At 43.5% G+C, this 17,446-nt stretch overlaps 1 protein-coding gene across 10 annotated transcripts in view; it reads right to left on the bottom strand.

The window, feature by feature from the left end:
• The window catches only part of AGPAT4 (1-acylglycerol-3-phosphate O-acyltransferase 4), a 128,210-nt gene that overhangs the window by 36,768 nt on the left and 73,996 nt on the right, over nucleotides 1-17,446 (bottom strand). For all 10 annotated transcript variants that reach the window (XM_045009080.1, XM_045009077.1, XM_045009071.1 and 7 more), the window contains one exon: nucleotides 11,271-11,440. In XM_045009080.1, the coding sequence (XP_044865015.1) occupies nucleotides 11,271-11,440 (170 nt within the window). The remainder of the gene's footprint in view (nucleotides 1-11,270; nucleotides 11,441-17,446) is intronic.

Below are 17,446 nucleotides of genomic sequence, written 5' to 3' on the forward strand. Positions count from 1 at the left end.
CAAAGAATTAAGTTCTTGATTTATCCAGAGAATCAATACATCATGGGCAGTGGCAGCACAAGTTCCTGCCAACATGCTTCCATGCTGAGCTAACAGGATTAGATATTAGAAGTGAAAGAGTAATTCTTTTTGCATGTCTTTGTGATTGAATCTGAACCATCTGTTGCATCTTTTGACTGCATCACAATCAGTCTACCCATACAACTTACAGAGTTCATAGGGGAAAATGTATTTACATATAGGCTTTTCTATAGCACTCATCACCGTATTCCCTCAGCACCACTCATACGCTAATGAATTTCTCTTCACAATATCCCTGTAGAGAAAGGAAGCATTAGCTCCATTTTATAGATGGGATACAAAGAGATTCAAGTGACTTGTCCAAGGTCATGCAGATGGTCTATGCTGTAGTCAGTAATACTACTCTGAAGTCCTAGTCCAGGGCCCTAACTGCAAGACTATCCTTCCTCTCATAAAACAGATCATGGAAAGGTTTTTTGCTGTTCCTTTCCTCCCTTCCTAACCAGCTCAACTCTAAACTAGCTTGCAGTTTGTTTTGTTATGTAATGGCCAGAATGAATAAAGCTGCAAACAACGTGTGAAATGTTGCTTCAGCACTGACTGGAAAAAAAAAAGTCCCATTTTCTACAGGGTACATGCAGCAATAATGGGTCATTGTGCATTTGTTCTATCATCAAAAAGCGCTGGAGCCCAGTACTTGGACATCAGATTTGACTAGTGACAATCAGTGAACTCGACATTCAAGTAATGACTATTAGAGATACATTTGCTTTTTTCATTACAATGCCAAGAGAGACAACTTAGTTCTTGTCTTCTCCTCATCTGTCTTTTCTGCTCTCCCCCTCTTAGAAAATTTCTGCAAATAATTAAGCTACCTACAATACCCATGAGACTAGAAGGCAACTATAGATCATTTATCTTTATTACAGGGCCGCCCAGAGGATTCCGGGGGCCCGGGGTCTTCGGCGGCGGGGGGCCCTTCCGTTCCGGGACCCGCCGCCGAAGTGCCCCGAAGACCCGCGGCGGGGGCCCCCCTGCCGCCGAATTACCACCGAAGCGGGACCCGCCACTGAAGTGCAGCCCGGTCTTCGGCGGTAATTTGGCGGCGGTGGGGGGTCCCCGCCGCGGGTCTTCGGGGCACTTCCGCGGCGGGTCCCAGAACGGAAGGGCCCCCCGCCGCCGAAGACCCCGGGCTGCGCTTCGGCGGCAGGTCCCGCTTCCCCCCCCCCGCCCCGGCCCCAGCCTCTTACCCCCGGCTCCCTCCTCACCCGGAGTCTCAGCGCCTCGCCGGAACAGCCGCAGCGTGTGGCCGGCGGGGCCTGAGCTCCGTCCCACTCAGAGCCACGCGGTGAGGGGGCGGGGCTGGGAGCTCCACGCCGAGCGGAGGGAGCTGAGCTCCGCCCCCTCACCACGCGGTTCGGAGCGGGGCGGAGACTCGGCGCTTGATGCGCTGAGGCTCCAGGAGAGGGGCGGAGGCAGGAGCCTCCGCTGTTCTCTTGGGGGCCCCTGCGGAGCCCGGGGCAAATTGCCCCCTTTGTCCCCCCCTCTGGGCAGCCCTGCTTTATTAGTAACAGCCACACAGAAGCCAAAGAGAGCAAGTGGGGGGAAGTCAGCTTCCAAAAACTGGAAATAGGAATTTAATTTTTCCTATCATTGAGACTGCCTCACACAGACCCTCCCTCTCCCTCAATACTATTAGTTAATTAGTAGCGATGGGCCCAAAGCAGAACCCTGAACCCTCTTCCCTCACAGCTTTGGGGACGGGGGGGACGGGGGGGCGGGTGTTAGCACCAGGATCTGAACTTCATGGCTGAGGCCCAGTTCTGTTGGTCAGTGATCTGATGAACACCCGGTTAAGAACCAATTTGTGCATGAATCGGGCCTTTTTTGTTGCATTCATATTTGTACAAATCTGACTCCAAAAATCAGTCCAGATATTTGATACTTAAAATAGCCCCTACCACACTGCAGCAGCTATGCTGAGCATGGCCTGGCTCTCTAAGGCCCCTTCCTGCCCCTAGCATTAGTCCTTCCCATATAATTGATAGCGCCTTCGTCTCTTTCTCAGGATACCCCTGTATCCATTCCCAGCCATTAGGATACCTTTCTACCACCAATACTCATCACCTACTACCTAAGTCTATCCCTCTTCTCTATGTGCATCCTTGTTTCCAGAATTCATATTCAGCATTGCTGGATACTGGTATGTGTTATCTGGATTGTCAGGAGCCAGGTACAATGATCAATCCACTACACAATATTTCATAATTATTAACCAACAAACCCTTCCATCCCCAAGGGAAAAAAAAAACCTGTTGTAAACATTTGACAGACCTAACATATTTAACTTCAAAGGGACACATCTTTTTTAAGTTCAGTTTTCTGGTAGAGACCCTTGAAATGTGGTGATTTCTAAACTAATTGCTTAGAAAAATAAGGGTTTTTCTGCTAACATTCAGAAGAGTCTCTTAGATGGGTCTGAGCGCGCAAGAGTAACAAACATACCTAGCTTCACTTTCCTTCTCCTTTCCCTTCCCCCACACGCTGGCCTGATGCCTTTTTAGTTTCTACTTCGCTATTACTAGTAAACACCCTCTGGCAGAGCCTGGGAAGGCTCTACATCAAGAAACCAGTGAAACTTACTATACACTAAGTGATCTCAAATGCACCAAGTACAGTAAACAAACAAAAAATTAGACATTTTTCTTCGTTTTTCATTATTTAGGGGTTACTTCGAATAGTAACTATTTTCAGATGGAAGTGCGATTTTCAAGTTGCTTGTGTCTTTCATATAAGATTACAGTTCTTACAAAAAACAAAACTGTCTAAAAGAAAATGCACAGTTAAGGTCAGATGTCAACTACACAACCTGAACTCTGTCCCTTTAGCAATACTTGCCCCTCTTGTTTCCAATCAAGTGCCGACCGGGGAAGACTGGAAAAGGGCAAACATAGTGCCCATCTACAAAAAGGGAAATAAAAACAACCCAGGAAACTACAGACCAGTTAGTTTAACTTCCATGCCAGGGAAGATAATGGATCAAGTAATTAAGGAAATCATCTGCAAACACTTGGAAGGTGGTAAGGTGATAGGGAATAGCCAGCATGGATTTGTAAAGAACAAATCATGTCAAACCAATCTGATAGCTTTCTTTGATAGGATAATGAGTCTTGTGGCTAAGGGAGAAGCGGTGATGTGGTATACCTAGACTTTAGTAAGGCATTTGATACGGTCTCGCATGATATTCTTATCGATAACCTAGGCAAATACAATTTAGATGGGGCTACCAGTGGGTGCATAACTGGCTGGATAACCGTACTCAGAGAGTAGTTATTAATGGTTCCCAATCCTGCTGGAAAGGTATAACGAGTGGGGTTCCACAGGGGTCTGTTTTGGGACCGGCTCTGTTCAATATCTTCATCAACAACTTAGATATTGGCATAGAAAGTATGCTTATTAAGTTTGGTATCATCTGCAAACTGGGAGGGATTGCAACTGCTTTGGAGGACAGGGTCAAAAATCAAAATGATCTGGACAAATTGGAGAAATGGTCTGAGGTAAACAGGATGAAGTTTAACAAAGACAAATGCAAAGTGCTCCACTTAGGAAGGAACAATCAGTTTCACACTTACAGAATGGGAAGAGACTGTCTAGGAAGGAGTACGGCAGAAAGGGATCTAGGGGTTATAGTGGACCACAAGCTAAATATGAGTCAGTGTGATGCTGTTGCCAAAAAAGCAAACATGATTCTGGGATGCATTAACAGGTGTGTTGTGAGCAAGACACAAGAAGTCATTCTTCCGCTCTACTCTGGTCAGGCCTCAGCTGGAGTAGTGTGTCCAGTTCTGGGCACCACATTTCAAGAAAGAGGTGGAGAAATTGGAGACTGTCCAGAGAAGAGCAACAAGAATGATTATAGGTCTAGAGAATATGACCTATGAAGGAAGCTGAAAGAACTGGGTTTGTTTAATTTGGAAAAGAGAAGACAGAGGGGACATGATAGCAGTTTTCAGGTATCTAAAAGGGTGTCATAAGGAGGAGGGAGAAAACTTGTTCACCTTAGCCTCTAAGGATAGAACAAGAAGCAATGGGCTTAAACTGCAGCAAGGGAGGTTTAGGTTGGACATTAGGAAAAAGTTCCTAACTGTCAGGTTGGTTAAACACTGGGATAAACTGCCTAGGGAGGTTGTGGAATCTCCATCTCTGGAGATATTTAAGAGTAGGTTAGATAAATGTCTGTCAGGGATGGTCTAGACAGTATTTGGTCCTGCCATGAGGGCAGGGGACTGGACTCGATGACCTCTCGAGGTCACTTCCAGTCCTAGAGTCTATGAATCTATGAAAAAGGTTGCGAGGGTTACTTTGTGTTTTTGGAGCATTCTGGGATCCTCAGATAGCAGTTGCTATAGAAATGTAAAGGACCACAGCATTAAATGGGAAAGAAACCTCATGGGTGTGTAGAGTGCAGTGTAAGGAAATGGGATGTATTGTTGAATACATTAATTAGAAGCAGTCACAAGCTATGCATTGCCACACACTAAACAGTTATAGAACTACACATCCACGTTTATAGCATGCCTGTTGGGTATTGTCAAGGTGTCTGCAGCCAGACAGATGTATTTTATAAATATATTAAAGCCTTCCTTTTCCCCCTGCAAAAGCTCAAAGTGGGCCTCGCACTGTACCAAAAGATCAACAAATCCAGGCTGTTTCACACCAGCAAAGGAAGAAAATTTCAGCTAACATCCCTCCCTGACAGTACCCTGACCCTGGATATTTAAATCTAGGAACCATTAAATCAGGTTCCTCAACTAATCTCAGCTGCCACAGCCATAAAGGTGGGGAAGAACGGTGTGTGGTATTTCAAATAGCCACACAGCTTTACAGAACAAAGCCAAGCACCTTGAATTGCAGCTGGAAACAAAAAGAAAGCCAGGCCAGAATTAGGTAGGCAAACATGTTGCCCAAAAAAGGGAAAAAGCCTATCGTCTTATAATACACCGGTAATAGTCAATGTGTACTGTACCAAAAAGCAGAGACTATAAGAAAAAGGTAAGATTGCCCTGCAACAAGGCCACTGCAACACAGCTTCAACGACAATTATTGGGCTCAATACGAGGGTAACTCGGTGAAATTTTGTGTGCTATGCAAAAGGTCAAAGTAGATGATCTAGTGATCCCATCTGGCTGTAATCTGAGTCTACAAAGGTTATGCCTCCAAAGCACAATTAAGGTTCTAACCATTTCTTGTCACCAACTACTGTTTAATTATGCTTTCTTAGCATATGCAAAAACTCTGACAGTTGCATGCAGGGGTAAATTCTCTACTCTTCCCCCATTTTTGATTAAATAGAAAATGACATGCTGGTAGGATGTTTTAAAAGTATTTAAGTCATTACCTATGCTGGAGATGAGGAACGTATGCTGAGGCAATTTGGACACTCGAATTCTGTCCAGTATGTGGATATTCAAGGCTATATTGGATTTGTTTCTTGTTTTCCTCTGCCAACAGCTTCCCGCAAAAAGTTCTTTTTGGCACTGGAGTGGATAATCTCTCTTAGATGCACATGAAGAGAAACTAAAGCATTGTATGCTGTTTTGTGCCAGAAGTCTGCATTAAGTGTAGAAGGAAGTCTCTAATTACAGAGAACTAACTACAGGAAGGAAGTTTTTCAATGAGTTACATTAGCAAGAAAGACTGTTCTCTTGTGGGAGGAATAAATTAGACTTGTAATATACAAATTATCCCCTCCTTTTCCCCAGTACATAGAACTAGAACCTGCCCTGTGCATATAATCATATAACATGCAGAAGAACGGGGGTGGGGGGGGGGAAGAAGGCATCCACAGAATTTATTTTATCCTATTCTCTCTCCTTTTAATGAACTGGTTTTTGTAACATACTAATCCTCTCCTGTAGCCTTAAAATTTCACCTTCCCTGCAAGAGAAATTCTATTGAACACCACTGGGTGACTGCACATAAGATATTGCCTTCCTGCAGTAAAGGAGGGATTTTAAGGCTCCAGAGCTATATTACAATCACATATGTGACTATAAGGATGCCTGCTGGGATTAAAGCTGGATGATAACAGAAAGGATACATTTCTTCATATACTCAATCTAGCTCTGAAATGAATTAGCTTTGGTTGTGTATGAACTTGTGTGTTCAGTTATAGACACCTGTGTGATCAAGTTCCACTTGCATGAATAGCTACAGAAAGCAAATTTCAATTCTACATATACATATGAGTAACCACAGAAACTGAATTTTAGATTTGTGCAAGTGTTTGCATACTTAGCCACTTAAAGAAAACCCCTTGTTACTTATCTGTGCAGTCCCAGCTAACCAACCAACACAGCTTGAACCGTGACCACCACATACAGACAGAAATCTAAACCACTTAAAGAGCCAACAATTTGTTTCATAACTTCAGATAACAAAATTTAATGAAACTGTAAACTGCTAGCAGCAAGTAGGCTAAATCTGACTGATAAATTATTTGCCGTGAAATGTTTTGATGATCTGGTTTGCTATATTTCAAAAACATAGCACTCCCAAATCCAAAACAATCCAAGGATACTAGAATGGAGTTGAGGGAGTATTTCCTTAGCGCCCGCCCCCACACACACCAGTCCTCACAGAACCTCAAGTACACTTAATTTATAAGGCTTTACTTTCCTGAATTTAGTAATTCTTCAAAGTTAATGTTGCAATAATATTTTCACACACACAGAGATCTGAGTGACAAAACTTGCACACACCTGCCTCCATGAGTCCCACTTTTGTTTCCTGCATTCACTTTTATAAATAAAAAGTGAGTGCTCTCAAAAAACGAGCAATTAACATTCATATTAGCCCTGGGTCGCCACTGGACAGTGACTTGGCGACAAACACACAGTATCGATCCCCCCATCCGAGTCTAGGATTATGCTCAATGCCCTTTCAAGTCATCACAACTGTCCAAAAAGTAACTTCCTTATGTTTCATTTTCACTGCTGTGTGGAGAGACTTGGAACAATTAACCAGAGCTAAGAAGAATAATCTGACCCATCTGCACTCCGCAGGGATTCTTTTTTTAAATGAGAAAATTAAATTAATTTAAAATTATGGTTCTGTACCAAAGAATTTTCTTCCCAGATGATCAAGCTCTATAAAATTATGACTTCCCCGCCTTTAGGAATCTATTTATATTGCAGCCAATATTATGAACTGCTCAGTGGGTAATGTACACCAATCTGAACTTGATGCTTTGCTGAGGCAGACAGTCAACTAGCATTCAGACTGCCACCACCATTACCACATATTATACAGTACTTTCCCATCAGTAGATTATCAAAGCACTAGGCAATGGAGGCCAATATCCCCATTTTAACCGCAGGAAACTGAGGCACAGAGAAGTGAAGTGACTTGCCCAAAGTCACCCAGCAGGCCAGTGGTAGAGCCAGAAATAGAACCCAGATCCCCTGAGTCCTGATCAATATGGATCCTTCATCTCTTATTATATATAAACAGCAATACATCTTTCCACTTTGAAAAGTAGTTCCTAAAAAAATGAGGCATCAGAGAAAAGGGTAGAAACACCTTATCTCGCTGTTATGCATATATTTGTTATCTGTTAAAAAAACAAAAATAAAAGGTTAGAGCAAAATAAGGTTCCCTGTATTATACAAGGCTCACCTCCTTGCAGTTCAAAAACCCAGGTGGCCTTACAGAATGCTCATTGCCCAGCAGCCAATATTAGCTTTCTTTAAAATAAAATAAAAAAAGAATATTGACCTGTTCCTAATTTGACTTTTACACTAGGAAACTGGTTTAAAATGTCTGAAAGGGCCACAAACTGCAACTTGACACCTTGGTGCAGAATAAGGGAGTGGGCATTTAAAAACTGACATTTCCCTCCTCCCCCTTCAGTCGCTCACTGCCAAATCCCCAACTACCGCTCTTCACCCCATTCCAGCAGGGTGCCAACTTACGTTTTATAAATGGCAGTTTAAGGAATTAAGAATAATTTTGTTGATGCTGTCCATGCCCTCTACTATACTCTTTCCAGGGAAACTGTCAAACGTGATTTGTGTGATTCCATTCCACCCTCAGAAGTCCTCCACATTGACAATGAATTGTAAGCCTTTTCCTGACAAATTTTCAAATTCCTGAGACAGCAGAGCTGCAGGTAAGGTCAGGAGGCAAAGCAGCTATTAATGGGGAAACAAAGAGGAGAGGAGGAAACTTGTTTCCAGGTTTAACTGCCCGTGCAACATAAAAAATATCCCTACAGATTTTAAGTACCACTTAATGAGAGCAAGGAAGAAGGGATATTTAAAAATAAATGTGCCTTCACCCATTTAAAACACAATAGTCACAGGGTTATGTATTTTCTGTTTGTGTGATGAAGTTCAAACTAGGTAGCACTGAAAGTTTGCGCACAACTGTGACATTGTTAAGAATCATAGCTCTGACACTGAAGATCTGAGTGCTTTCAAATCCTATTGAAATTAATGGGAACTAAAAAGCACTCAGGACCTCAAAAGATTTTGGCTCTGTGAGTTATGAGCAGCAACAGTGGAGCAACTATTTTGTACAGTGAAGCACCCAAAGACTGAAAATCTGAGAGGAAGGAAAATAAATTCATCCCAAAAAAGTAAAAAAGATACAAAAATTCAGTAATTAATTTAAGAAACCAGGCCAAATAAGAAAAAAACATTGATCTAGTGCAATATAAATAGAGCCCTACCAAATTCACCGTCCATTTTGGTCAATTTCACAGTCATGGGATTTTAAAAATCGTAAATTTCATGATTTCAGATATTTACATCTGAAATTCCATGGTGTTGTAATTGTAGGGGACCTAGCCCAAAAAGAAGTTGGGGGGGCGTGTCAGTACTGCTACCCTCACTTCTGCGCTGCTGCTTGCAGCTGCGCTGCCTTCAGAGTTGAGCGGCCAGAGAACAGCGGTGGCTGCTGGCCGGGAGCCCAGCTCTGAAGGCAGAGCCACCGCCAGCAGCAGCACAGAAGTAATGGTGGCATGGTATGAATTGCCACCCTTATTCCATGCTGCTGCAGGCAGGGCATTACCTTCAGAGCTGGACACCTGGCCACTGTCGCCGCTCTCCGGCTGCCCAGCTCTGAAGGCAGCACAGAAGTAAGGGTGGCCCATGACCCCCCCTAAAATCACTTTGCAACAACCCCCCCACCCCGCAACTCCCTTTTGGGTCAGGGCCCCTAATTTGAGAAACACTGGACTCCCTCGTGAAATCTGAATAGTATAGGGTAAAAGCACACAAAAGATCAGATTTCATGGGGGACGACCAGATTTCATGGTCCGTGATGCGTTTTTCATGGCTGTGAATTTGGTAGGGGCCTAAGCATAAAGTAACTGCTGGACAGTTATACACAGTGTAGGCAAGACTGAAACTAAACAGAAAAACTCGTTACCTTGGGAAGTTGTAAATTTTCTTAGTTACACTAGTGCAGTCCCATTCAGCAGCGCTGCACCAGTGTAATCGAGTGGAGAATTTGGGCTTTAGATATTAGTTCTATACAAATCAATCAATCATTCTCCAAACACAAATAATGCTTTATAGAAGAAACTCTATGTCCTATGTTCCTCTAAGAATACAAATTTAAAGCATCCATCTACAAGCTTCTTGGTTCTTTTATGTCTGCTTTCTGAGTGTCACGAGTTAGTAATAGTGCAGAAAGGGTTAGTACGTAGGTATACAGCACCTGGTGTATTTATGAGAGGGACAGTTTTCTTATATGGTTTCTTACATCCATTACCTTCCTTGAGAACACAGCAAGTCCCAAGCATGGTGAAAAGGTTATAAAAAAACCCTTCCAGAGCAGCAAGAAGCCTATAGCTGATTCAGTAAAATGCACAGCCTGAGGAGTTTGGCTAATAATTTTCCCCATTTTTTCCTGCCTCTGAGTGTGACAAGGGCATTTTTATTATTAGGTCCCTTTATCATCTTTTACAAGATTTGCACTGTTGCCTGTAAAGCACTACAGAGGCTCAGAACATTCTCTCACCTCACAGTGTTATTCCCCATCTCCCATACTCCAGCACAAAGGAAATGTCAGACCAACACTAGTCCATTCTAGCGTAGAGGCTTGGACAGTGGTCAGTAGCAAATGCTTAAGAGGAGGATATAAGATCAATGTAATGGACTATTGTAACATGCTTATGGGAGGCGGAGGGTAGGGGGAGATGGACGCTATCTTTCCCAACCCCTAGCAGTTAAGGTATGTCTTCACTACAGAGTTAATTCAGTTTCCAACTCAGATGTTGCCCTTAATCTCCCTCCCACCACAACAAACCAACCTCTTTGAATTTGGAGAGGTTTTCTGTTTGGACTAGCTGGCTCATTTGGACTGTAGGCTAAACACTGAGTCAGGGTTTCACTCATGCTGGTAACCCACTCACTTTGCAGTGAGGACGCGAGCTAAATCTCTCAAATGTAGATAGTCCTCCAATGTCTTCCCACAATTCCCTTGTGTGTTCAGGACAGACAAGATCTCCTACAATTCACTGGGAAAGAATTGTAGAGCACCTCAGTTTACACCAACACAAAGAACCATGGGAAATGCCCCCAGAAATCCTAGTGAAACACAAGGGAGTGCAGCACCAGTGAGGACACAGTAACTTGAGGATGGCTTTGCAGTGGCGCTGCTCACACCTAGGCAAAGCTGAGCTGACCCAGACCCAGACGCTGATCACCCAAGTAAATTCTGCAGCGAAGACATACTTTAAGTGGTTGGCTTCTGTCCTGAATCATGAAGGTTAATATCCCATGTAGTAATAATTGTCGATATTTTAAACCATATAAAATGTTTAATCCTTTTAAACTTTACTGAATTGTTGAGCTCAGTGAAATATGGTGGCAATGAGTTCCACAGATTAAGTTCTACATTAAAAATATTTCCTTTTATCTGTTTAAACTGTGCCATTTTTGGGGATACCCAAGTGACCCTCTCCACACCATCATTCATTCTTCTGTATGCCTTCATATCACATCACCTTTTATTCATCTTTCCTCTGGATAGTTCTAACCCTGTCACTCTCTCCTCCTATGGAAATCTTTCCAAACTAGGAAAGGCAGCAAGATGAAGGGGAAAAACGCTAAGATGAAATAATGCCTGCACAAGAGCTGTATGAAATTTAGACACAGATCTGGTTATTTACTAAAATATGAATGTTTTCTGTACAAGTTAATGGTGAAATTTAATTGGTTTAAATGCTAATCAGAACTCACCCCTAAAACCCCAAACCTTTCACAAAAGTTCCAACCACAGAGAAAGTCGATTTCATAGTTGTGATTAAGGATTACGATGGCATTCTCTTTCCCGTACTTGTGGTAACTCTCTGGGTCAGTGTAGAGGGTGCAATCAGTGCCTGACCACCATTCCAGCAACATCACCATCTCTGGAACAAAACAACAAATACATGAATATATAAAATACATGTGCGCCCACAAATCACTTATGTGCTGAAAGCATCACTTGCCTCTTACAGGACATAGCAAAAGAAATCACTGCAGCTCATCTAGGCTGAATCTGCAATCAGTCACACATTCATGCAGTTGGGCAGAGAGTGGGGGTGCAGGGCTAGATGGAAGATAAGTAGAACACCACTTTCTATGGTGCCCAAGTTCTTTTAAAAAAAGCTTTTGGAAGGAAGGCAGGCATCTGCTTCTATTTTGTGGGAGATCTTGCCAGCACTCTAGGAACTTCTAAGGCTGAGGTCAACCAACAACCTATAGTTAGGCTTGTAAGGATGAGATTTTTATCGGTAAATGCCAGTAAATGTCGATTTCACTGTACACACAACCCAATGAAAAAAATATTTCCATCAATAATAAATCAAAATTTACAGATAGGCGAAGAAAAATGCTGCTGGAGAACATAAGAGTTTGATTTAAGGATATTTACTTCATATATTTTGACATGTGATTTGACAATTTGCATTTTAATGGTTATAAAGCTTTAACTTTTTGCATCTCAAATGTCTACTGTCATTAAATATTGTCTGAACCTGCCATCATCTGACCCTCCCCTCCAATTATTTCCCACAATTGTAAAAGTTTAAATGGATAAAAATAGAAAATACACATATGAATAAATATCCACATTATCCATCAAAATTGTAAAGAAAAAAAATCAAATTTGGCCAAGTCTACCTATAGCACGTAGGGCCTGATCTCAGCAGCCTTCTGGGGGCGCTCAGAATCTTGCTAGATCAGGCTCAAATTCTAGGGCTCTTAATCTCATCTGCAATTATTTTGTATTAGGGTGTTCATAAGGTACCATCCATTATTACCACTCATGATAGCCACCTCCTGAGCCTCTGCCTCTTCAGATACGTAGAAGAGAAGGATGAATACCCACTCCCCAGATCATACCCCTATAAAAATACACAACAAAAGCTTGTTTGGTAACAGGTGACTTCTGTGCACACACCAAGAGGTCTGTCCTTCTGTTCAGGCAGCCAAATCAAGAGTGCTGGGCAGAGAGGCAGACAGGTGGGACCAGAGCCACAATGTTTTCCCCTTGGGTTGGGCCGGGCCGCAAGTGCCCACAGCAAAAAGATTGATGCGAGTGAAATGAGCAGTGATGATTGTCACTTCAAGCACTCGTCCAAACCAGGCGGCAGTAGCACTGACCCCATTCTCTGCTGAGCCAGAGACCCTCTCTGAATATGGCCCTGCCTATTGCTGACAGACAGGAGGCAATCCTTCCAGCAGTGCTAATACAGTGGCGGGAGGGGCCAGTCAGCTAGCATGTTAGCAGCTGCACGTCAAGTATTTTACACACTGGAACAGCTGTCAGTTGGGAAGGCTCATTCTCTGGCAGGGTGCCCGTTTCACAGAACCACTCTCTGTTGCCAGCTTTGTCTAAGGTTGCGCATTCTGCTACTCAAACAGCAGCTCTCTCAGAAGACCCCGCTCCATGTATTTGGATCAGAATTAGGGACCCTCTCCACTTTCTGCTGTAGTAAATGGAAAGGCTCCCTCTGGATTTGATGGGAGTTGGATGAGGCCCTAGATGGACAAGTCAATAGCGTGGGATGGTGGGAATGATGGGGAAGTGAAATTTAAATGGACACTTGTCTGTTTATAAATAATTTATTTGCAAGAAGTCATTTCCTACTTCACTACCATACGTTATTAAAACAAAAAAAGTAATTGTTTAATTGTCTCTTCCCCACTTATGCTCTTTGTTTACTTTCTGAACTTCTCTCAGCCTGGACAATGAAAATAGAGGAGTCAATTTCACTTTGGTTTACAGTTAGTTACTCTGGTGCCCATGGAGAAGCCCAACCCTACAACGTTTGGGTTGCAAACTCTGTGGAAATGTTTAAGTGCAAACAAAAATTGGTTTCAGTCTCAAGAACACACACTTCTGTTAGGAGCAGATTCTGAAACCACATGAAACCAGTTTAAGTGTGATTTAAACTGAAATACGTTCATCTTAAGGATTTTCACTGGTACAAATTAAGTGATTTTATATCATTTAGTGACACTAGTGCAAGTTTTCTAGTACACCTCTACCCTGATATAACACTGTCCTTGGGAGCCAAAAAAAAAATCTTACCGCGTTATAGGTGAAACCGCGTTATATCGAACTTGCTTTGGTCCACCGGAGTGCACACCCACTCCGCCCCCGGAGCACTGCTTTACTGCGTTATATCTAAATTCATGTTATATCGAGTCGTGTTATATCAGGGTAGAGGTGCATAGGCCTATGGTAAAATTTTCAAAACCACCTAAATCCGTTTTCAAAAGTGCCTAAGTTCCACTGACTGCCAATGAGACAGACTCATTAGTGCCTAAGTTACTTTTGATAATGGGTTTTAGGTACTTTTGAAAATTTTACCCCTGGCCTCAGATTGCATAGATAAAGATGTGGTTAGAGAAAGAGGGTCACGTTCAGAAGCATGGGAAATGTCAATTCAACCTAATTACACTAACTTAAATACCCTTACATTCAGGGCTTGTCTATATGATGCCAAAGTACACTAGAGGTGAGAGATTTTTAAACCACACAAACATGCTGTGCTCTACCTACCCTGCATAGACCCTGCTGGCATGCTATAAAAAGGTACCTAGTTCACATCAACACAGACTACAACATCAACACAATGAGTGAGTTGCACTAATCATCATATCATATACACATCTGCTTGGAATTCGGCCCAGAGATAGATGCCGGCACTGCTTTCATATGCTTGCAAGCAACCAATGTGAAAACTAGAGTTTAGCTGTAAATAAAAAGGGACAACTATTTGCTTCTAGGTTGCTACCATCTATTGGTCCAATGTTGCTCGCGTTGAAGTCACTGCAGTGTTGCCTACTATCACAGTTGTATCATGGGTCTCAATATCTGGTGTTTTGTTTTAAGCTCAAGCTGCTGGATTCACAAGCTTGCATGAGAATCTTGACATGTATTTATAAAAAAGTTTCTAGCTCTCCTGGTTGTGGAAAAAAGCTTGAAAATGTGACTGGAGTGCATCCTAAAGTCTCAGAAACTAGAAGGCAAATAAAAACCTCAACATTTATCTATTTGTATAGTTTCATTTTTGAGTGCTTGGGATTGGCAATACAAAGACAAAACTCTTGTTGACTTCAGTGAGAGCTAAATTAGGTCTTGTGCTGGTGTTTTTCCTCAGGGAAAGATGCTAGAGCTAAGAACAATTGCTAAGAACAGTGTTGAGTGGTTGTCAGGGGAAACAAAGGAGAAAATTTGGATCAATTAAAAAAAATAATCAAAATCACACTTGTATACAATAAGGACACATGAATGACCATACTGGGTCAGACCAATGATCCATCTAGCCCAGTATCCTGTCTTCCGACAGAGGCCAATGTCAGGTGCTTCAGAGGAAGTGAACAGAACAGGGCACTTCATCAAGTGATCCATCCCTGTCATCCAGTCCCAGCTTCTGGCAAAGACGGGAACCAGGCCAGCCTTTGAAACACTTTTGAAATCTTTTCAGTGTAGTTTTCTAAACCAAGACAACCAGGAACAGCCAAGAACAAATATATTCCTTTTTCAGTAATCAATTAGTAATTAATTGCCTGAAGCTTTGGGATGACATCGTTCGGGGGACGGAGGAGGGGGGGAGGGGAAGGGAGAATAACATTAGCACATACAATGTGGCCTAACTCAAGCCTGGTCTACACTACGCGTTTAAACCGGTTTTAGGAGCGTAAAACCGATTTAACGCCACAACCGTCCACACTAGGAGGCACCATATATCGATTTTAATGGCTCTTTAAACCGGTTTCTGTACTCCTCCCTAACGAGAGGAGTAACGCTAGTATCGGTATTAAAATATCGGATTAGGGTTAGTGTGGACGCTGATCGACGGCATTGGCCTCCGGGAGCTATCCCACAGTGCACCAGTGACCGCTCTGGACAGCATTCTGAACTCGGATGCACTGGCCAGGTAGACAGGAAAAGCCCCGCGAACTTTTGAAATTCATTTCCTGCTTCCCCAGCGTGGAGATCTCATCTCATCAGCACAGGTGACCACGCACAGCTCATCAGCACAGTTAACAATGCAGTCTCCTGAGAATCGTAAAAGAGCCCCAGCATGGACTGCACGGGAGGTACTGGATCTGATCGCTATCTGGGGAGAGGATTCAGTGCTAACAGAACTGCGTTCCAAAAGACGAAATGAAAAAGTATTTGAAAGAATTTCTAAGGCTATGACGGATAAAGGCCACAGCCGGGACTCAGTGCAGTGCAGAGTGAAAGTTAAGGAGCTCAGACAAGGCTACCAGAAAACCAAAGAAGCAAACGGAAGGTCCGGGGCAGGTCGAAAAACATGCCGCTTCTATGCTGAGCTGCATGCAATTTTAGGGGGCTGCGCCACAAGTACCCCACCCCTGATGGTGGATTCCGAGGTGGGGGTTGTAATCTCTGCCATGGCTGAGGATTATGCAGACAGGGAAGATGAAGATGAAGAAGAGGAGGAAGACATAGCAGAGAGCACACAGCACTCCGTGAGCCCCAGCAGCCAGGAGCTTTTTATCACCCTGACGGAATTACCGTCCTCCCAGCCCTCACAAGCCACTATCCCAGACAATGACGCCATGGAAGGGAGCTCTGGTGAGTGTACCTTTGCAAATAGCAAACATTGTTTTTTAAGCAAGCCTTTTTTAATGATTGATTTGCCCTGAGGACTTGGGATGCATTCGCAGACAGTATAGTTACTTAGAAAAGTTTGTTAACATGTCCGGGGATTGAGAGGAAATCCTCCAGGGACATCTCGATGAAGCGCTCCTGTAGGTACTCCAGAAGCCTTTGCAGAAGGTTTCTGGGCAAGGCAGCCTTGTTCCGCCCACCGTGGTAGGACACTTTACCACGCATGTAGCAAGTAATCAGGTATCATTGCGTGGCAAAGCATAGCAGCGTATGGTCCCGGTGACTGCTGGCATTCAAGAAGCATCCGTTCTTTATCTTGTTCTGTTATCCTCAGCAAAGTGATATGGTTCAGGATAACCTGGTTAAAAATCAGGAATTTAAGTAAGGGGGGTGGCCATTTTTCTACTGGGTTCGTGGACTGCATCAGCTTAAAAAAAAAACTTTCCTGCACGTAGCGAAGCGGGGGGAGGGGAGGAGTGAAATGCCGATGATCTTTTCTGTGTTTGGTCACCGGCGATCTTCCCCAAGGTACCAGACACGCAGTGGGTGGGGGGGGGGGGGAAGGTTGTTGATTAGCAGGGAGCTAGCGTGGTATTAGCCATGCGTTGGGGGGGAGGGGTACATCACTACAGAAGCAGAAAGACAGTGGCTTACCATGGCCGCATGCAAGCTGAATTCTGATGCCTGGACCTGTGTCTGAGATCTGTAACTCCAGAGCTGCAGGCACTCACTATTAAGATTAAAAATGCGACCTTGTAGGGAAATCACATGTGCTAGGTGAATACTTCTTTTCACTGTGAAAGAGTATAATCATTGTTCTGTAAAATGTATCTTTCTAAATATTTATCTCCCTCATGCAGCTGCAAATTTTTCAACCATCCCTCCTCCATCCCAAAGGCTAGCACAGATAAGGCAGAGGAAAAAGAAGACGCGAGATGAGATGTTCTCGGATATTATGGAAGTTACACGCAATGAAAGAGCTCATCTGAATGAGTGGAAGGACGTGGTTTCAAATTACAGGAAAGAGGCCAGTGAACGTGAGGACAGGAGGGATGAACGTGAGGACAGGAGGGACAACCGAGATGAGAGGTGGCGGCAGGAAGACCGGCAGGAAAATCAGCGGTGGCGGCAGGAAGATCAGCGGTGGCGGGATGCAACTCTGGGGCTGCTGCGTGATCAAACTGACATGCTCCGGCGTCTTGTGGAGCTTCAGTAAAGGCAGCATGATCACAGAGTGCCGCTGCAGCCCCTGTATAACCACCCTCAACCCTCACCTTGTTCC

The sequence above is a fragment of the Mauremys mutica genome, chromosome 3 (assembly GCF_020497125.1).
Source record: "Mauremys mutica isolate MM-2020 ecotype Southern chromosome 3, ASM2049712v1, whole genome shotgun sequence".
Classification (NCBI taxonomy): Eukaryota; Metazoa; Chordata; order Testudines; family Geoemydidae; genus Mauremys; species Mauremys mutica.